General features: G+C 29.9%; 1 protein-coding gene across 8 annotated transcripts in view; it reads right to left on the bottom strand.

Moving 5' to 3' along the window:
* Positions 1-529: 529 nt before the first annotated feature.
* Positions 530-23,824, bottom strand: part of LOC107443568 (putative polypeptide N-acetylgalactosaminyltransferase 9) — a 293,596-nt gene continuing 270,301 nt past the window's right edge. For 4 of the 8 annotated variants that reach the window (XM_087159120.1, XM_016057485.5, XM_087159121.1 and 1 more), the window contains 8 exons: positions 22,841-23,054; positions 14,161-14,278; positions 12,315-12,500; positions 11,294-11,422; positions 10,385-10,402; positions 4,381-4,491; positions 2,547-2,675; positions 530-830 (listed from right to left, as the gene is read on the bottom strand). In XM_087159120.1, the coding sequence (XP_087015246.1) occupies positions 678-830; positions 2,547-2,675; positions 4,381-4,491; positions 10,385-10,402; positions 11,294-11,422; positions 12,315-12,500; positions 14,161-14,278; positions 22,841-23,054 (1,058 nt within the window). In that variant the 3' untranslated portion in view covers positions 530-677. The remainder of the gene's footprint in view (positions 831-2,546; positions 2,676-4,380; positions 4,492-10,384; positions 10,403-11,293; positions 11,423-12,314; positions 12,501-14,160; positions 14,279-22,840; positions 23,055-23,824) is intronic. The other 4 variants (XM_087159123.1, XM_087159124.1, XM_087159126.1 and 1 more) reach the window with 1 other exon arrangement.

Below are 23,824 nucleotides of genomic sequence, written 5' to 3'. Positions count from 1 at the left end.
ATAAGTTTATGAACGCTATTTAAAATTTCAGACAAATTTAGGAGATTTCGCCTAAATTTGAAGTTTTTGTCCGTGTTGGCGCCAGAAATCCTTTAGAAGAAAAAAATACGCAAATAGGGTTATAATAAGAAATAATGTTAGAAAGCTATCCTCCAAGTTTTTAAATGCTGAATCCTGTGTGTAGGAAATTTCGTCATGATTACTGCATACCTAAATTTTTTTTAAAATATATGGGGATTTTAACGCAATTATAATCATTATATAATGAATAGTTTAATGCTTGAATTGAATCTATTAAAATAATTTAGAGCAATAAGAGCTACTCAATCATAGAGATCATAAGAGTTGTGCATCGCTCGTAGAAGAGGTTGTTTCGTCTTAAGCCAAAAAAAAAAAAAAAAAAAAAATTATGAGAATTGACTTTGGCAGGACTTCTTGCGTCACACGGGAAGGAGGCAATATATTTTAGGTTGCAAATCTATTGAAGAACGTGTTTCTTTCTTTAAGGGTGATCTTTTTTCAGGAACAATAAGTATGCGTTTTGATGTTTGTTTGGCAGTAAAAAATTCATATCCTATACAGTAGTTGCAGCTCTTTCAGGTGTAATGATGATGAGGATGAGTTTTTTTGATTGCTGTCGGTGAGAGTCAATATGATGAAATCAGTTCTTTGGTTGACTATACGTACTCTATTTTTACTTTGGAAGGATCAAAGTTCTGGAATCCCCACATTTGTCTGGGGCCTCCATTGCATGTCTCCATTGAAACTCCTTGTTTGTCTTTTGTCATTTCAAGACATTTACGACTTACACCATGCATCAATGAATGGTTCTAAAACAATTAAAATATAATATTGGTATAATATATAATTTTGATATAATATACGGAATAATATTATATATATTGATACATTTCTCAAGTTATATATTTTGATTTTTCTTAAATATGTTATCGGTTAATACAGAAAATGTATCCTAACTGGTATAGAGAAAAAAACAATTATTCATTTCGTCAAATTAAAAAAAATTAAAACATTATTGTACTAATCTTTATAATTGTTGTATTAGTTTGAATCACTGGTGTATTAACTTAAAGCATCGTTTTATTAATGGTTTCATCCTTGCATTAGCATTTGTATTATTAATGCGTAAGTTGTATTAATTATAACAGAAACAATCATATTTAAATATACATCACATAAATTATTAAAATTAAAGATTTTTAAAAAATAATTTCTATAGAAATATTATAGAATAAGTAAAACAGCTGGAATCGTATTATACTACTGATACAGGGGAAAAAATTATATAAATTCTAAATTAGATTATGTTTCTATATGTCATTAATAATAAGATAAATTGTTTCAAAACCTTTTTCAATGAGTAAATAATTATTTTAATATCAAAAATCACACAATGATTAAATAAATTTTACTAATCAAAGAATTTATTAAAATTTATTTTTCATTATTATCTATACCTATAGGTTGTTTAAATGTCTAAATAGGGATTTAAGAAATGGTTATAATGTTTTTAAATATTTAATTTAAAATATTTCGATTGCTACATTTTAAATTAATACTTAGCTATTGAAATTATTTTTATTTCATTGTTATTATCAATTTCAATATAATTTATATAAATGTCTATTCATAGATTGTGGCAACTTTTTGCATTACATCATGATATAAAGTCAGGGGAATTTTTTCTCCACATACCACGTAAGTACAAAAATCAGCTGACAATATAAATATTTTCAGAGAAATAAACATAATCAAATGTAGTTAAAGTAAAATATAAGCATTGTTTGCTTTTAATTTTACAGTTTCAAATCCATTTTCATGTTTAGTACTAATAAGGTTTGCAATTCTTAGGAAAACTTTACACCACGGTTAAATTGTGAATAAAAATGTTAACAGGATATTAAGCATTATTTTTATGTTTGAAAATACTCATAAATTTAAAATATTTCAGTTTTAAAATAGTTTTATGGAAATAAAAATTCAAAAAATGAACATAAAAAGCTGAATTTACACGCATGTTAAAATATGGAAGTCATTACTTGAATTTTAAATTATTATTGTTTACACAATAAATTAATTTATTTGTTATTTACTAGCATTTCTGACTATTCTATTTGAAATTCCTATGATCAAAATTGTGTTTTTTTCCTTTACTACGAACATGGTAAAAAACTTCTCTTTTACAAATCAGTGTGATAAGTTGAGGTTTGTTTTAATAAATTTGGAACACAGCATTGCTTCACTAATATTTAAGAATGGGCAATATTAATTTTGCGATAAATACACGCATTCCTCTTCTAAGATATGCGTAAACAGCCAATGTGATTTGTTTAAAATAAATGAATAAACAAACCTTTTATTTACCGCGTTAACCAGGCATATAGTCATTCATTAGAGTTTCACTTAATTTCACGCAAAGCTAGTTAAAGTATATTGTTATTTATCACTGTACAAGGAGCGCTGATAGGCATTCGTAAATAGAAAAGAAGGGATTGGTTTTAATTTAAGTGTATTCTAGTTCTTACATGAGGATCGTAAAACCACATTTGATTTCCTTTGGCGCCATGACAAGGATAGAGAATAACGTCTTTTCCAGCGTAATCCATACAAGCTTCATCACGTCTTATTTCACCAGATGCACTAAGCATCCAATACTGAAAAAAGAACGAATTTTTTTAAAATACGAAATATTTGATTCTAGATCAAACTAAAAGACAAAGATCATTTTACACAAATTTATACCGACGTACATTGTACAATTTAATTAAACGCTACTTTCAAATGTGCAAACGTAAACATTATAACTACATTTCAACAAGGATTGCTTAAGAAACAATAATGTTTTTTTTTTAAATATATAAATCTAGCAAGCATAATGTTTAATAATATTCTCCCTAGAATCAAAAAGCTATAAAAAATAACAAAGATCAGCTACAGCAAATAACAAGTTTAGAAAATTTGAACGCATTAGAAATGTTTAATGCTTTTCACGGGATTTTGCGTGCAATTTGATATGTTAACCATTAGTCTCAAACTTGCACAAAATTGATAATCCTGTTCTTTCTATTTTCTTTTTGACATAGAATGCCCTACTTAGTCGACAATTCAATTGATTCATAAAGTAAACGAGATTCAAAGCTCCAATTAACTTAAATCGTTTACACTATGAATGAAATGCTTGTCGGTGCATGACACGCAGTTCAACTTTCTATACAGCAGGCTTCCTTTATCGCAATTGAAGCACGCGAAATTCTTTTGCCAAAAATATATGTGAACGCTTACCGTTATATACCAGTAAAACGAGACATGAGATATGTAAACAATTTCAGAAACCTGTAAAAGTTACTTTATTTGTTTCTGTATTTAAAGCTTGATTTATATTTGAAAAACTAACTATTGCATTTAACAATCTCAATTACATTTTAAAGCAGGGAAGGAATATATGAATACTTGTAAAACAACTGAATGAATATATAAAACAACCCACGTGTGACACACGAAAAGTATTCAGAATCGGAGGTCCATTTTCCATAGGGATGTGCTCATTGTTGAAAAAACACTAATAAACCATACTTAACAAAAGTTCAACTATTGAACTAAATCGTATTTTTACTTTTCGAAACGTATTTTCTTCATATTTTTAATAAACAGGGAATACACAACGTAAAATGTATCGTACCTCATTAGACATTTGTCATTTTATCATGTTCTTACTTTTAATATTTTATGAACTCAAGGCATGATTTTTCTTTATGCAAGCAGCGTGAAATTTCTTGAACATATGGTATTTTATCTAGCAGTATAAGAAATAAGAAAGAAACAGAATACAAACTTCCCTAAAAATGGATTTTTAATATTGCAAAATTTAATATGACGCGACACATTCCACAAAAATTCTCGAGAAATACTCTCGATTATTTATTTAATTTCATTATATTTGCAAGATTTTTTTACTATATATATATATATATATATATATATATATATATATATATATATATATATATATATATATATATATATATATATATATATATATATATATATATGTACTGCAAGATTATGGCGGCTATGAGGTTAACACAGCTAATACTGAGGCTGAATGAAACTCAAGCCACTATCAGGTATAGAGTCCCAGTCCTACGCAATTGGGTAGATCGGTACCTTAACCACGGTGCCATTGCAGATAATTTAAAAAGAACATTTATGGTCTGATGAGATTCCCGATGTGGACACCCATATTTGCTTTATTGACACAAACGCACCTCGGTTATTTCGGGTGAATATCGTTTTTCATTTCCAAAATTCACAATATCACATATAAACATGATTGAATTACGTAAAACAAAATATTTCTACCTGATTTCCACCTTGTAGGTGACATGGCCACATCATAATAGGTTTTTCAAAATCTTCTCTTTTCGCTGGACTGTCCAAGCAAGTATCAGCACCGTCACCGAGGTTTCTTATCTATAAAAACAATTGAAATTGATACTGGGAAATGATATTGTGCCGAACATTGATACTGGGAAAATATGCATTTATGTACAGTTAGATTATACAGGAACACAGCTGTTTTTAATGGATGGTACTTTTAAAAAACATTGAGGTAATAACTAAAATACTTACCTTTCTGTTAAGAAAAAGGCTAAAACACATAGTATTTCTTAAATGTAAAAGAGAACTGATACGTTTATACAATCATTAACTGCTTATCGTATCATAGATCGATAAGATTTGAGTGAGTTAAATTTATTTTAAACTATTCATTTGACCCAAAATGCTTGAAACAAATTAAAATCTGATGAGATAGCACTTTTGATTTGAAGTTTATAACAATAAACAATGACGTTTATCGTATCATGTATCGTATGGTATCATAAGTTTATAGCATTGACGTTCATTCACGTTTCTCAAGAAAAATCACAACAATTTTGTATTGCATCTCTCCTTTTTTTTTCATTAGTGCCAGGATTGCTTATAGCAAACAGACTAAATTTTCACTCATTTCAAGCAGCTGTGATCCAGAGATATATTTACTTGTCAAGATTTTATTGCTCAGTTTTATTGATACGAAGCAAAAAATTTCTCAAACGTGAGATCATTCCTCATCGTTATTCATTAGGGTTTCATTAAATTAGCGTAAGTTAATTTAGTTAACAGCATGTTTCAGTTATTGATTCGAACCCTCTAGCGAGCGAAGCATATTCTTGAGTTGATTTATTAACTTTAATCCATAAACGTGAGCCGCGATAGCTCAGGGACAGAGCGTTCGCCTTCCAATGAGGTGAACTGGGTTCAAATCCCAGCAACGACTGGTCGATATACGAATTCCACAGCCGGCTTGCGCCGAATACAGTGATGACGTGAAATATCCTCAATGAGAGACGGATCATAGGTTAGAGACCCCTTGCCGTCAGGCTAACCATGGAATGTTCCAACGGTTTTCCTCTCCGTGTAACGCAAATACGGGTTACTTCCATCAAAAAGTGAATGAAATTTTTATTCAAATAATATCTTACCACTGCAGTTTCTTTGGATTATTAATTAAATACTTATTGACTATTTAATTGTTATTTAGAATTAAGAGTTTCAAATTAAGTTTTATTGTAGCAATTTGTATACATAGAGTACGAGTTTTATATATGAGTTTTATAGTATGTATATCTAAGCGATAAAGCCTTTGTAAATTTTATTAGCAACAAAACAGAAGTTTTTGCTTTTATTTATTTCATAATCTTTTATCTTTTTTAATCGCAATTCTAACTTTAAAGAATGTGTCATTTGAGAAAAATACCCATATTCAGCATATATTTATTTATTTATTGAAGCTTTTAGTGTGTTGGAAGCTTCAGTCACAGCACTCAACTGAAAAAATCACATTGTTTTGGGGTATTGAAAAACAAAGAAAATACCTTCCAAAAATGCTTAAAGCTGAAACAATCTTTTTCGCAAATACATTTAGAAAAATAATCGCAAGCTCCTTAAAAACCACAAAGGTATCATGCAGTAAAACGCATTACGAAGTTTAAAAATAAAACTGCCGGAAGAAAATTCAACCATTAAGGATATTTCATATAAGATTTAACAACTCCGGTTGCCAAAAGCTTTCGTGAAATGAAATATGTATTCAACATTTCTTCCATTTTTACACCTTTATCTATATATGAAAGGAAACTCAGAATAAAGAAATCGTCTGCAGAATATCCGAAGCTTATTCTCGCATATCAAGTACAACTCGGTCGAATCAAGATTTGTTCGAATGGAGAGTTCAAATACTTCAACGCATAACTTTTTTTTTCCATTCTATAAAACGCTAGGGGGCTACGAGGAAGAAGTAGGATTTTAAGACATCTTCGAGTAAAATTCAAATCGACAAATATATTCTAGAGTATATCTTTAATATAGAGAGCCAAATAGAATATGTAAACTACGAAGTTGGCTTTTAGAACGCATCTTGAATTGCAAAATAGGTATATAAAAAAGGCCTTTTGAAAGTAAAAGAACACTTTATTCTTTAGCAAAGAATAAAGTAAAGTTATGCAAAGTTACCGTATAGTTAAGCAAATACGTATATCACCAAAAGTTTCAAAATATAAACCATTAGAATTCTTAAAGGTGTTAAAAGTTACAGATGCTTTTTTTTGTTTGAAAATATAGTAAAAAAATATTTTTTTTAAATAATTTAAATTTTTACATAAACTTGTGAAATTACAAATATTTTAAAGACAAATATTTAACATATCAAACAAACACTAAAACAGACATAATTTCTTTGGTATACACTATCTACCAATAAGTATTTGGACACGTGTGATTGAAAAGAAAAACAAACTTTATTCATAATCAATAGTTGGTAGAGCCTCCACGAGAGGCAATTACAGCTTGAACCCTCCGGGACATACTTTCCACAAGTCCTTGCTTGACGGTTAATGTTATTTTCTTCCACTCGGCTTGGCGAAGACACGTAAGTTCCTTCAGCGATTTTGGACGGGTAGTACACCCTTGAATTCGGCGATCCAACTCGTCCCAGAGGTTCTCGATAGGGTTCAGGTCTGGGCTCTTAGCAGACCAGTCCATTCCTAGTCCTAGTGTTTTGATTTTATTGGGCACCTGGACCACGAAGCGACCCCTATCCCATTCATCTGGAATTTTAACACTGTTTTGGTTGAGCATTGAGGTAAGCAGGCAGTGGAGTTGCTTTTATGAATGTTTCAAGCACTTTGCTTGAATAACTAAAAGGAATCAAAAAATAAAATGAGCAGCTTGCTCTAAACTGTGTTTGTTTGATTTTGGAGTTGTTCAGAATTGTATCAGCATGAAGAAACGCCATTTTCAGAAAGGTTGATGAAATTATTTGTTCTGATAGATATGATAAGAGGCGTCGGAGGTGAAATGTGCAGCTATTGGTCTGTAGTTTTTATCTTTGATATAATTTTCAAATTTAAAGACTTCATTAAAATTTGCTATTTTACATTCTATGGCTTTTGCCAGTCCATTCCATTAACCCCATTGGCACTATACCAAGCCTTGGTGACCCTCGCAACATGACAGCTGACATTGTCGTTCTGGAAGTAACAGGGGTCCACCCCGTAAAACTGCCGCAACGTAGGAAGCACATTGTCATCCAAAATAATGCGGAAGGCATCTTGCATGGGACTACTGTCGATGTTGTTCCCTACACTATATATACCTGAGGAGGGCGTGACGTATCTCAAGACCACGGATATAGTCATTTGCATAGGTGTCCAAATACTTATAGGTAGATAGTGTATTTCCATCTAATCAGATCATGTTACAGGCATTAAAAGTTTAGAAACAAAGATAATAAATCACAAAAAAGCAAATAGAGCATTTAAACACTTTTTATAAATAAAGATAAGAAATAGGATTATTAAAGTAGCATTTCTTAGTACAGAAAATTAAATACAAAGCATTTTATTTTAAATCATATATGATTTTAGAAAAAAATTACTTAATGCTCAAATATTTTTGAAAGATAAATATTTGAAATATATTTGAAATATAATTGAATTATTTCCATAACCAGATATTTATTCATCTCCATCACCAAAATTTATTCTGCAGAGTGTGCAATTCAAGCATTTTTTTTCAAAGCAGTGCAAATGTGCAGTGCATAATTAGTAAATGGAAAAGCAGCGTGATATATTAGCAGTGCAGTGTATCGTGGTGTAGTTCAGTTAGCAAATGATTAATCACCTTGCTGATGTTAAAAGTTTCTGACAATAACATATGTTAACGAAAGTTAAGATGTAAAAAATATTTCATGTTATACTAAGTCTATATTTCATTGGTATACTTTAATATCATCTACGAATATAATAAGGCATAAATTGTACTACATATGTTGTAGAACATATGTTTGCATTGCAACTATCTACTTTCGCACTTCTTGTATACTATCCATTGTTAAAAAATTATTATCTCACTACTTTGTAAATTTTATAATATCTGATGTTTTAGATATTCATATTTATATAGTGTAAATACAAATTTATTTTTGTCGGTACTGCTTAATAAAATTTAAAATATATTTATATTTTAGCAAAATATATTTATATTTTAGCAAAATATATTTATATTTTAGCAAAATATATTTATATTTTAGCAAAATATATTTATATTTTAGCAAAATATATTTATATTTCAGCAAAATATATTTATATTTTAGCAAAATATAAGAATCTCATAGATTTCTTCAACAAAGCTTTTTTTTTCCCTCATAAATAATTTTAGCATTTTTCAGGTAGAAAAAAAATCCTCCGATTTTCCCCTTTAATGCATTAAAAAATCCTAAAAGATTTTAAAAAAACAATTCCACAAACGTAATTCTATAGAGTAACAGTTATTGATAAATTGAATAACTAAATACGGCAATAACAGTAATGTGCACATTTTTGCGTATTTTGCCATGTCGTGAAAACGTATTTTTAAATTTTTAGTTTGCTAGCTATATTTGACTGATGAGAAATATGTTGTATTAAGCTCAATGCGTTTTGACGAATTTTATATCCTTAAGGAAGAAGAAATAGTATCATTAATAATTTGGTTAAATGGTTTACTCGGAACATTTTCCAGAAAAAAAGACTCCGTCAAAAACAAAGAAAATTTCATGAATCAATTTTCTTTCGCAGTTTATCAGCTAGTTATTAAAAAAAACTTGTAAATACAAAACTTTAAACACAATTTTTATGCTACTAAAGTTTCATTGGCGAAAAAGTTTGATTGCGACTAAAACAAAAGTTTTAGGAAAAGTTTTATTGTGGTTAAAAAGTTTTATGGCGGCTGAAATGGAAATATATTTGTTTACCACTCTGTTTCTTGGGATTCAATTCTTGCAGATGATGTGTTCTTAATAAATCATTGCTTACAATTTTTTTGAAATTAAAAATAAATAATTTCGTTTTGTTTATTAAAAAAATTATTTTACATTTTATTTAAACCTTCGAATGCAAAAAAATTATATATTTCGATAAGCAGTTCACCATCCATATAGAAAATGAAAATGTGCATAGTAATAATAATAGTTAAAACTAAATTTTAGACACAATTTTTTTATTTTTTTTTTAAGCTCTTCTAAAACATAATTTTTTAAGCTATGCAATGAAACATCTAATTTCCAAGTTTTTAAAATGAACTAAATTTTTAAAAAATCAAAATTTGAGGGTTATTTTAAAATTATCATTAATACGCAGAATAAACCGATTCTCCGTATGAAGGATGAAATATTTTTATCCGCGGAGGAAATGTTTTCAAATTTAACCAAAGTTTTAAGCATCGCGTTGCTACGGCAACTAAGTTATTGTACCTGGATCACTAAAAAAGAGCAGATCTTAATAGCATATAAGGTGCAAATTACTAAAATTGGCGTGCATTAAAACTATTACATCTTATTCAAAAAAATATTTCATATATCCGTAACCAGCATCAGAACTTGATGATTAATAAGTCAAAAAAATTACCTTCTTATTTAATTAAGGTTCCTGATTTTCCGAATTGGAATAAAAATATGCCATTTGTATGAACTATGTTAAAATCTTAATAGACTATTCGATAACTTTTTTATAAATTACTTATGTTGTAAAATATCTTACTGCTTCAATATATTTTTTTTTCAATTAAAACCTGTCTTTTCCAGTTCCGTATTAAAAAATAATTGAGTTTTAGCAAGATTTCGATGAATTCTTTTTTAGAAGGCGGAATTTTTTTTAAGTAGCATGGTGATAAAAATTATTTATATGATAAAAGAAAATGCTTGAATTGCACGTCAGCAATAACAATGAATTGCAAAAATCGTAATTTATTCCCACCGCCGTTAAAATACCAGTATCAAAAAGCGTACCTGATGTATAACCTGGTACTGTAAACAAAAGAATAGGTGAGAAATATGCGAAAATATTTTTATTTTATAAGACTTTGCACAGATTTGGATAATATAATTTAAATAAATGTTTAATTTATGCAATTAGAACAATATTGCTATTTAGTTACAGGCATTTATAAAATGCAAGCAAATGAAAAAAAATTCAGTTTAAAGAATGAGAGTTGGTCACTATACATTTTAAACAATTTTATAATTATTACTTTAGGAAAAAGTAATACGATTCCTTAAATTTAAAAAAATACAGTCAACAAAGCATACAAGAAGGAGTTTTAAATTAAAAAATATGTTAAAAGAGATAGAAAAAAAATTATTTTATCACATTAGTAGCAAATTTTATTGGAAAATTTTTCATGTCTGACATAAAATCTTTTTTCTTTTTTTTTTTTTTTTTGCTTTTTGTTCCTTTTTTTGAATACGTAACATTCTCTGCACCATTTGTAAAATTAAAATTAAAGCCAAAAGTATCCTTGATAAAATTAAGAAAATATATTTTATGGAACAGTAGAATGAAAGTCAAACATTGTAATTTTAATCTTACTAAGTTCGAATTTAAATAATATCATTTTTATATTAAATATCTAAGTTTTAGGATTCCCGTTGAAAATTCGAAAAAAAGTGTCTTTCCTTGAGGCCTGCAAATTTCCTTAAAAATGATATATGCAGCAGTTAATTGTATAAATTGAAATAAACATGAAAAATGTGAGTTAATTAATCTAAAGTACTGAGATGTTTTTATTGCATGCAGTAAGTGTAAATCAATATAATTAAAATTAACAAGTTAAATTGTGCATTGAAAACAAGACAAACAATTTTATTATTTGCTGTGCAAAGCTGTCATGCAAAACTCATTAAAATAATACCACTTACCTCTCCTTCACCAGCAGCGTCTCCCGGAACAAAAAGTTCGGGATAAATATTCTTCATGTACCATTCGAATGGTTTGCAATTCAGTCTTTTTCTTAACTCAACTCTAGAAGTTACATCTCCAAAATCTCCCTAATTCAAAGAAAAATTACAATATATTATACTTAAAGTTGCACTATTTTAATATAATTAAGTTTGTGTAAATATTTGTTTATATTACATTGCATTTTAGTGTCTACGTTAAAATTTGATTATTTCATCAATAAATTTTAGAGCATGGCATAAATATAATTCGGTTAAATATATTTTACAGTTCTGTATTTTTTAATGCTTTCCCAAAGGTCTATCAGGTATCACTAGGGCTGATCTGTTGGTCACTCTTTCAAAGGCACCATACTAGGTGAGCCATCGTTGCTCCCTCAGTAAGGACAGATAGTACATAAAATAAAAGAACATCCATGTCAGGACCTTTCTGAGTTTTCTAAATGTGTGTAAATGAAAACTATAATTTTGGAAACCAGAATTTCCAGTAAACCGTTACTATATGAACAAAAACAAATAGTAAATGAATGGTTTAATAACCGCATATTTTGGTTTTAATAACCAGAATAGTAGAGTAGTTGAGATATTGACTTAAATGAATAATTGAGTTATTCTTACTCGTTGAAAATTAAATTAACTTCGCTTTCTCATCCATACAAGTAATTAATATCTTGCTTTAAAACTTACAATATTGTAGCTTATATTTGTTGCAAAACAAACGGACATTAGACAAGAAAAAATACTCATTATGCTCTATATCTTAAGATTAGATTATAACGGCATTCGGCTCATTAGACTATAACGCTCTACATCTCAATCTATACAAAAGATTGTGTTGGTCAACTATTAAAATATGATATTTATATAAAAACGTGTAAAAAGACAATGATAAATTTTAAAAAAGAAGCATTATCGTCAAGTAAAAGTCAAATGCAACTTTTCAATGATAATATACTAAAATATTCAGTAATGTTATACTTACTAAATCATTCCCTATTCTATTATAATAATAATGTTTATATTCATCAAGCCAGACTTCTGCTAGACGAACAGAATTTTTTCGAAGTACATTAACACCTGGTTTCCAGTTGTAAGGACTTCGTTTTCTAAAAACATGACCTACATGAGAACATGGAACAATTTCTAATTTTCCTCCACACATCCAAGTCTGAAAAAAAAATTATGAAATGTAAGAAAAATATTAAATGATGTAACTTGCCGATGTAAGGAGAAATAATGAGAAACTATGTGTAATAAAAAATAACGGACTCAACCACGTCATTCAGTAATAATATATTGCAAAAATTTTAGGTTTTAATCCAACGGTAATTGCGCAATTATGCTATTTAATTAGACACCTGTAGACAGAAGCAGTGAAAAGAAAATTTTCAATCTATTTTATTATATCATAAAATTTTTTACGGTATCGTTTTAGTTTAAATCCAGATTCATACTATAGGATAGCACTTAACTTTATTATGATAGCTAAGCGAAATCACGTTTATTCTCTTTTTATAGAATTATTGCCATTAAAGAAGATATAAAAACATTTTTGCTCAATTTATAATATTTATAAAGATATATATATATATATATATATATATATATATATATATATATATATATATATATATATATATATATATATATATATATATATATATATATATATATATATATATATATATTATATATATATATTATATATATATATATATATATATATATATATATATATATATATATATATATATATATATATATATATATATATATATATATATATATATATATATATATTATATATATATATTATATATATATATATTAGAAGAGCCATTACATTATGATGACAACCCTGCTAATAACATGTAGGACCACCTTTAGCCCTCAAAACTGTTAGCACCCTCTGTGGCATTGATTCCACAAGGCGCTGATAGGTAGTCTGAGGTATCTGGAACCAAGCGCTTACCAACTGGTCCTGCAATTCCCTCACATTGCGAGGGGGTAGCGTGGCAGCATGAATTTGGTTTTCCAAGTAGGACCACAAATGCTCTATTGGATTAAGGTCAGGTGAATTTGGGGGCCAAGACATGACTTGAAAGTCACTGAAATGTTCCTCTACGATTCGACCCTTATGATATGGTGCATTATCCTGTTGGCAAACACTGTCCCCCACAGGAAAAACTGTTGCCATGAATGGGTGAACCTGGTCTGCAACTACGTTCAAGTAGTAGCTTACAGACGTCAGGGATTGTTCTATGAGGATTATGGGTCCTAATGTGCCCTATGAAGACATTGTTCCTGGGCGGGAAACCATGACAACCTGGGCGAGTCCATTGTTATAGATGGAGGGTGGTCATAATGTAACGGCTCTTCGGTGTATATATATATGACTAGTAAAAGAATACAAAGCATAAAATTCCATAATAATAGAACTTTCTATGAAAGAAACGCGCCTAAAAGCAGCAGAATTTTTAAAAGAATGAATAATTGAAGCAATAAAATATAAAACAAAGGAAATAAAATAAAAATATGGCCACCGAAGACGACGTCTTTAGGGGGTACCAGCTCCGGAAGGCATAGAACAAAACCTTTTCTATTGAGATATGTTTTATATATGTCACCATCGTGTAAAATAAAACTGTGAAAAATTCGCGAAAATGTCTTCAGCGAAACCTAATTAAATTAGATCAGAAGAAGGACATATCGCTGACCGAACACAATCCAAGCACAGTTTGGGGGTAAAGTCATGTTCAATATACATTCTAAATCAAAAAAGTACTTAAATCGTTGGATAAAGAACAAAAAAAAAGATTTATACTTACTTTGAAGGAAAGCTCTAAGTTTTCTCCGCCCCATATATCGAATCCACTGTCATATGTTCCAAGTCTTTCAAAGAATTCTCTATTGATAGCAAAGAGTCCTCCGGCCATAGTTGGAGACCTGAAAGAAAATTCAATAAAATTGCAAAAGCTGGTTTTCTTGTTTCATTAAAATCTGATCGAAATAACTAGAAATAAAGGATTGACACTGATAAGGAAGAATGAAACATTTTATTGAATTATTGATTTTATATAAAGGGGATGGTCAAATGTATGGAAACACTTCTATACTAACTCATTTTTTCATATTTCTCTAGAAATACGTCGAGAATTATTTCATAGCCTCAGAAGAGTTTTTATTATGTAATTTCTCATAAGTATCAATGAAGTTTGCAGCTTTAAAATTTATAGCAGTGATAAGTTACGAATGAAAAGGAGTGTTTTTTAACATCCTATTATAAGAAATATAGCAATTAGATTGTAACTTGGAATAATTATTTTGGCTATTTATGTAAACCTATAGCTTCTGTTTACAATATGTAATAGATGCTTTCATTCTTCATTTTTATCTTTCACTGTCTATAAATATCCTAGTCTATCCTTGTGTACAAATGTAGTATAATAATATTAAAATCAAAGATATCATTTATACAAACATATTGTTATTGTTCAATAAGTTAAAATTTAACATACGCCGAAGAAAAACGGGTGCAAACAAGAAATAAAAGAAAATTTGAACAAGTGTTTGATTTATACTTCCAAACGAAATTCCAATCAGACATATTTCCAATTGATATATTTTGCTTTGGCTATTTTAATACAATATTAGAAAGCACTCCTTTTTGCAGATATAATCGTGTGAGCTGATGAAAATATTTTTTTTCCAGAATTTTATTTATTGCTTTTCCTTTTTTCCCGGCTTCTTGTTACTTTTTATTTTTATTATTATTTTTCTTTTTCTCCCTTTTTTCATTGTTCTGTAATTTTTTCCATGTTCTTTCTGCATTTTGAACTTATTTTATGAGTTCTATTTACTTGCAACTTATGCGCAATAAATAGAACTTATTGATTTTCTTAATTTTCTTCGTGTTTTTTTTCGTGTTTATATATATATATATATATATATATATATATATATATATATATATATATATATATATATATTAGCACAATAATATGCACTAGGTTAATTTTTAAATGTAGTTTAATTCAACTCCAATAAAGATTACATTTGTAATAATACACCATCGTTTATTTTCGTTCAAATATCTAAAGAGGAATTGTGGGAGGTATTCATTCAAATTCCTTTCATGCGATGAAGAAGAAAAGGAAGAGTAATGTCAGCTCGGAAGGTGGATGTGGGAGACTAGTCACATGGTCTGGGAGATGGTGAATATCTGAATATGAATGTTAATACAAATCCCCGTCTTGAGAAGGATTCTTGTTCCGAAACATAAAACAAACTTTCAGAAGAAAAGCATATCTCGTGTTCCTCCCTATTCATATACTTTCAAAAACACAAACCGAACGGATATTTTCAACGTTTTAGTTGGGACATGAGAAGCATAAGAGCCACGTAGTTGGGGAATGTCAAAATATATATTTTCCGCATTTTTCAGAAACATTTTATTTTGAAATAAAAATTCAGTAGTAATGTAGAAATTATAAGACTTTTATGCGAACTTTAGAAGTTAAAATTAATCTCTGAAATATATATATTTTTAAAAATTATAAAAACTACGACATTTTAACAGAATAATATATGATTGTGATAATAATTTCATACAATCACAGCGATTAAAATTTCGCATGACCAATTATCCAAGTAATTCTGAAAGTGTAAATTATGATATCGTGCTGATTTTAAATTAATAGAATAAATTTATAGTTACAGAATAATTTGTAATTATATAAATTAATAGAATAAATTTATAGTAAAAGAAATTAAGGCTACAGAACATTGAGATGTATTCAGATTAATTTTTCTTTATTTATCTATAAAGGGGGAAAACTGAACTACCCTAAACATTATATAAAATCGAAACAAATTTATGGTTTATTTTTCTTTGCTTAATGTATTTACAGAAGAATGCAGTATTTAACTATTCAGCCTGTTTTTCTAGTAATGGTATACAACAATAAAAAAACTATGGAATTGTTTCTTTATTGAGAGCATAATTTCCGATTCAATGCTTTTTTTGTTACTATTCCCCATTATTAATTTTCAGAGATCTCATTCTTAGTTATGATTCATAATAAAATATAATTCCCAAATAAATTAACTTAGAAAACCTCAAGATCAAATATTATTTTTTTTACAACAACTGTAATAAGTTGTGGTTTTCAAAGTCACATTAATCACGCTTTTCTTTTCCTTTTTTTATAACAATTTTTTGAGCTTGAATTTGAACACTGCTTGTAAGTTAGCTACTTATCATTTATGATTTATTGCATCAATTGACGCATTCAAATCAGGTACTTTAACTGATTGTTTTAAAATAACAAGTGCCTACGCACTTACCAACTCAATGCAGGCTGAAAACCATGCATTGAGTATTTTTGAAAAATATAGTCAAACCTTACTTAGGTGAAGTCAAATGGTATAGAATATCTTTTCGTATAAACCAAATTTCGTATAGACCAATAAAACAACGCAACGCATTTCTTTTTCTTTTTTTTTTTGTTTAAAAAAATAAATATTGAAACAAAGAAAACAAAAGATAAAAATGGTACCTGTAATGAAATATCCTATGGTCATTTTAAGTTAATCAGTATTTTGCACTAAAAATTATATATCTCTAATAAACATCACTACAACTACACAAATTCCTACACATACAGATACGCACATGACGGCAGTATATATACAGTAATATTCTTGTAAAAATTCATCAACGTTCTCTCATAACTATCAACGTGTCAGAAACCATGCGAAACCCTTACCGAATGACAATCGCAAAACAAAATCACCACCAACAAGGTCAGTGCCTAGCTTCTCACCATCAAAGGACTACGTGCCCACGTGTGTTCAGTAGAAAACTCAGCTAATTTCAGATTGAAGAGAATTAACGACGAACCCGGCAGTAGTTCCAGGAATAAATGCTCTGTCCTCGATCGTCCAGCTACTAGATAAACTGATTGATAATGATGTTAATGCGCCATGCCAGAGTTGGAAAAAATAACAAGTTGCCACATAGATATATCATTTAATAGGTGTGCCAACAGATATAATATTATATAATACCTCAAAATAATCTTAGAGTTTTAAGGTGTCCTAGATATAGTTTAATTTCAGAAAATATATGGTTCTTTATGTCCAGTTAATACCAGTTCGTACCACTCTTTTTTTGACAGTGCTTCCTAACAAACAAACTAGACATATTCCCTTTTGAATCTCAAAGGAATTTAAAACTTAGTAAAGAAATGAAAGCCAAAATAAGTGAGCGATTCGTAGAACAGGACAAATAAGTAAAGAAAATTTCTAGAACACGTAAATCCGGAACCACACTTATTTTCGAAAGACCCCAAAAAGGAATATCTCAATTTATCAACGTCTGTGTAGATCGTCTTTTTAGTGTTGGTTGTTGATAGTAAGAAATCAGCCAAAGGGGTGTCTCTTTTTTATGCTTTTTTTTCTTTTCGGAAATACACGCATTGGCACTAAAAGAACGGAAAATAAGATTAGAAAGTTTCCTTCTTAGAAAATTTCTTTTCGTCTCTTAGGTGTTGGTCAACGATGTTTTAGGTTTAGTGACAAGGGGATGGTTCTATTAATGAATGGTTTTCAGATGTATTGAGCTATTTTTTCTTCCGGAAAATATCTTTTATTTCCTTTTATTTCCTTAAAAAAATGTTATATGTAAAATCGGAAAATTTAGGGGGAAGTATAACTTAAAATTTGAGAAAACGTAATTTTTCTTTAAACATAAAATACTCTTAAAAATCAGTTCCACTGTTGAATGCCATACAGACAGTGAAATAACAGGTGCACAGTGCGCCTAAAAAACGGGGGACCATACCTCCCAGATTGCAACTACCCCTATATTTTGGGGGTCAGAAATTTGACTACTTCGGAAAAAAAGCCTGTTTATTCAGAGAAAGTGAGTTTTCGTCTTTGATTTCGTAATTTAAAATATCACCTGCCCATATTGGTTAGCAAATTTGAGGTCATCCCCTCGACCCAATAAGATTGAGTCCAAGAACGAGAAATTCGGTCATAAGATCAAAAGTTATTCAGGGTGGTCCGTTTTTTTTTTCGTTCTGTACACAGTGTAAATTTAATACAGCCTCTTTTAAATTTAAATTGAACTCTCTACTCACTCAAATTGAGCTATAGCAACATGTTATCAAGTATCAAAAGTACGATAATTTTGCTCAGCGTCATATTAAAGTTGCTGACAACTTGAACGATGTTATCGTTCAACATTCGAAAAAAACTCTAACAGTAAAATCGAAAACAGAATTTTTGCACTCTTTTTTTTTCAAGTTGAAACAAAATTAGACATGAATAAAGAAACTTTGTGATGATATGTTCTATCAGAAAAACTAGAACTGTGGAAATAATAACACAAGAAAGACGGATTAGAGCTTCTTGATCATTCTCCCTTTTTGTTACTCTCTAATTTAGAAAAATACTTACTGAAAGAATTGAGTATTTCTGACTTTTCTTATTTTGATACAATTTAAGTGCCTATATAATCATTCATGTGTTAGCCTTCTAGGAACGTAGATACAGGGAGTCCATAGGAGCAAATTTTAAAGCGAGGTAGGGGAAATCACAAGGATCAAAGAATTGCATAGCAACCCATGACTGGAAACGTCATGAGAAATGGTACGACAGGTGCAAAAAACAAATAAATACAAGACTGAGATCAGCTGAAATATTTATGGATTAAAAATTATAGCATGTGCTGTGATAAATAATATTTGAAAATCTTACAAAAGGGGTTCAAAATATCCATCATTGTTGGCGATGCGTGCGTTACTCCCTCGGGCCAAGGATTGGAGAACCCGCTCAAATACATCTGGATTTTGTTGAATATTCGCAGCAGCATGAACGATTCCTGAAACCAGATCAATTTTGGAATTTGCAGGTGCCAATGAAAGAAATCCATGCTGCTTAAGTTAGGAGAGTGTGGTGGCCAGAGAACCGATCAACCACACCCAATACATCTTTTGAACAACGCCACCTTGCCGCGAACGAATACTTCTGACCATGGGTTGCTATGCGAATCTGAATCCTTGTGATGCGCCCTACATCCCCTTAAAGTTTGTTCCAATAATTCTGGGGACACAATGCATAGAACCTCATATTCATAATCACGTAATGGACTAGATCAGACCAGGGCTAAAGAGAATAATAGAAGGGCTAGTTCACTCTGCTCTTAGAGCTGAAGCTACGACTTCCCTCCTCATGACGTCACTGTGTCCACAGATCTCGGAGATCACAAGCAAAGATATGATAACTTTACATCTTTCTCTTTGTAAAAATAAGTTATACTTTTTCTGGTTATATGTCTTCAAACTTTACGTAATTAACACATTATTTCCGTTCATAAACATAGTTAAAAAAAAAACTTTCTTGGTTATTATATTAAAAAAATACCATTTTAAACTTAAAAAAATGCTTTGCTAGTTGGTGAAAATAACACGATAAATACTTTATTTTAAAAAGTTCAGTTTTAACTTTAACTATTAAGAAAAATGAAGGCATATATCGACACTTTTTTTATCTACATATTCTTTTATAACGATAAGTTAATTTAAATTTAGAATCCCTGATTTTAAAATGCGTCGTTAATAGCAATTTGTTCTTACTTAATCATTAGGAAACATCGACCTTAAACGCTAATTACTGAAACAAAATAATAATTTAGGTTCATAATGACATTAGAAATTTTACAATTTTTTATAGACATTTAAATTTACGATGATATAATTCATAGATATTTAAATTGAAGAGAATATAATTCTTAAAAAAATCATAAATATTCAGAATAACTACATTAAAAAATATGTTATGAAATTAGGAGAATTTCAACTATATACTATATATTTTATTTATACTTTTTATTTACATTTTAATTTTCTTTGACTTTATCCATTTTTTTAATTCTTTTCACCTGCCTTTCTTTATGAAGTAACGAGGTGGTTTCTATTTAGATAATGAATTTTTATAAAAGTTCTTTACGACAGAATAAACGTATTGCTGTTTTATATTAACTGTGTCATTTCGGAATCCATTCTTTTCATAGTTGTTCATTTACTTTAGGGAACACGCGAAAAATTATACTTTTTCCTTTTGTTTTTGTATCAGAATTTTTGCAAGTTGCAATCGCACAAACTGGCATTTCAATAATAGTTTTAAATTCTTGTAAATTCACTGCAAAAACTGAGGAAAGTCATTATAGAAAATAACAAATGTCTTAGAATATCTCGCACAAATAAATGATCCAATATTAGTTAGAGCTAGTAAGACCAAACGCTCCGTTCTTGAAGTAAAAGTGCGAGCTTTGCGCCAAAGTGACGTCACTAGAGTGACGTCGGAGGATCGGCGCGGCGAGAGATACTTCAAAGGAGTGAACCAGCCCTTCTATTCTCTTTAGCCCTGAGATCAGACCCTAAGGTATTTTGGCATGTACTCCATAACTATTGGTAGGTTTGGTTATAAAGTAACCTTTGGTAGCTGTAAGGTGTCCTAGATCCATTAAAAAAGGAGAAGTATTTCAACGTATTTTTATTATTTATAGCTCAATTATTTAAGAAACTAATGTATAAGCGATATGTCGGCTCTATCGTTTATTTCATCATATATTTTAATTAACCAAGTTGAATAAAGTACCATAGGATTTTGATGATTGAGTCTGTAATAATTATTGTTATTAACTTAATTATGATAGTAGTTTAAGTTTTCGGATGTCTTATTGATCTACTCACAAAACACAAGGAAGGACAACACTGGCCCTTTCAGACTTTCTACGCACGCAACAATGTTCAGTCTTCCTAATGTTAATATTTTTTACTTTATTTTCAAACTGAGTTCTCTAGATGCTTAAGTACTGGATAAAAACCTGACTAGGATCTGTAATTAATTTTACGTTTTATTTTCACTAGGCCTTAATTTTGTTTTCAATTAATTCGATATGTGTGCTAGTGAAGAAAAACGTACGAAGGAAATCAATCTATCAAGGTGAAGGAAATCATACTAAGTTCTCTTCTGTTCATAAAAAAATATTGAATCTATCTCATTAATAAAACTCTTCTTCTTTTCGTATTTTTGAATTATCGCTCCTTCGGACAGAAAATGTGAGACTGGCTGCTGCTATGGAAACAAAAGTAAAACCATTTCAAATGGGGAAAAACTGTAAAACTCTTCCAGTTTAAACCAACATGGAACGGTTGAATCCATATCCTTATTTGAAATTATCAGAGTAGCAACCAGTACGCTAATCAAGTGTCGGGAGGAGTTTTTGTGACAGCCGGACAATGGCTAGCAGAACGACTTTTAATTCTAACATTTCCAAATGTAAGAATATTTCATTTTTTAGATCACCCTCCAAATCACTTTATTCTTTTATTGTAAACAGAAATTATAGCTTTTTTAAATTTTTATAATATGAACTTCAACATACATAACTTGTTTTTGTGAATATAATGTTGCCTTATAGCTGTTCGTAAGTTGAAAGTTAAATTATGTACACGTGGCTGTGGAATAAGGCTTCAAAATGAAACAGCAAATAATACGTACGAAAGGTATCAGGAGTCTTTTAAGAACATTTGACATCGAATGCTATCCGGAGCAGCAAGAGAATCCTTTATATTATATGCTTATATATCATAGAAGGGTCATACTGACCAATTTTCTAGCACCGTCATCTTATCTGACTCTAAAGCAGCATTTCTTGATATTAATTCTCCACTAATTCCCCAATCCATCTCCATTCAGAAATGCACTGAATGTCTGAAAGACCTGACACTAAAAGGCAAGCAAATCTTCCTCCAGTGGATCCCGGGACATTGCGGGATTTGGGGTAATGAAAAAGCTGATTTCTTGGCCAAGAAAGGAACAACTATTGCCCAAGCATCTCGTTGCTCCATCTCTCTGCACTCATTTAAATTGCTGGTCCGAAACCAATTCCCGAACATGCTCTCAGAGAATTTCCATGAAAGCAATATACACAAAACCTGGTTCAACCATATTTTAACTATCCCTAATCAGCCCAGGTTTAAGGCAGTTGCTCTCTTCAGACTTGTAACGGGCCATGACTGTCTGGCCAAACACCTTTTTAGTATAAACATTTTTGACTGTCCTAAATGCAAGCTCTGTCGCTTTGGAGAGGACATGGATCTGCCCCATATTTCCGTCTGTCCTGCCCTTATCTCCACTACTGTGTGTGGACGCTACTGGGAGGCTAGGGCCCGTATGGGCTAAGCATATCACTTTGCATTCTATTCTATTTATCTCTTTTTGTCTTGTTTTTCTTGTTATTTTATCCTTTTTGTTCCTTTAAATTGGCCTGCCATTGGAAATAAATAGAAAATTTTGCAGAAGGGCACGCATACAACATGCTTGAGTGCTGAGTATGAATAAAATACTTTCGAATGATTCTTTTGTATAATACCTTCACATATTACGTATGATTGCAGCCTGTACAAATAGATTCAAGTGCATATTTTTACTCACCACACTGGCTCCCAATGGTTTTTTCTTCTTTGCATTTCTCTTTCGGGCATAACGTGCCAATTGAACTGTAAGTTCCAATCAAATCCTCCCACGTTAACTTCTCCAGATTCTCGGAAATAGTACTGAAACGTATCGTCATCAATGACGTCAATCACCGGACAAACTACAGTCGTCGCATTATTGTGAATTCTTTGAAGTAAGGGTTCTAACCAACCTGAAATGCATAAGAAATAATCTGGATCAACTTGCTCACATTTTTAACGTCAAAATATGTTTATTAGTTGCAATATTATAACAATAACTGATAAAATGTAATGCTAATAATATTGCATGTATGGGAAAGTCCTAAAACAATATAATCCAAAAGTATGAGTTTTCCTAAATAATGTAAGATCGATGAAAGTTTTCTTTTAATTTTTTTTTACAATTATTATTTTACAATTATTTTCTTACTATTATTTTTTTTAGGATTATTTTTTTTACAATTGCAATTAGAATGACATATAATAACGCTTTGTCATTCCGTTATCAAAAGAGCAAATGTGTTGACCAATCTTCAGCACCATATTAGGTAAATCACCGTTATCCCCACAATAAAAAAAACATATAGTAAAGAAAGAAGAAGCAACGAATATCCATGCCTCTGACAGAGATTCAAACCTGGGACCTTTCTAACATGAGGTCAGCTCCTTGACCAGAATGTAGGCAGCTCAGTAAATCAATTAAATTAATTTCTAGAAAAACATTTTGACATCTTCATGTAATCTTTTGCAGTTACTATCCAATCCAGTTCAATGAGGATATTTCTATGGTCAAAATGCCATATTTCTTTTAGCAGTTAGGAAATATGTTTTTTTCGAATGTGTAATGTAATAATAACTGTAATAATATAAAATGTAATATAATGACATGTATGTAATGTAAAACTTTTTTTGTATTGTTCAAAATGTTAAAAAAATAGCCTCAGTCTTACAAAACAGTAAT

Source organism: Parasteatoda tepidariorum, chromosome 3, assembly GCF_982258835.1.
Source record: "Parasteatoda tepidariorum strain Cologne lab strain chromosome 3, Ptep-v5.0, whole genome shotgun sequence".
NCBI classification, from domain to species: Eukaryota; Metazoa; Arthropoda; class Arachnida; order Araneae; family Theridiidae; genus Parasteatoda; species Parasteatoda tepidariorum.
The sequence above is the reverse complement of the archived record's forward strand: the minus strand, read 5'-3'. Positions and strand labels throughout refer to the sequence as shown.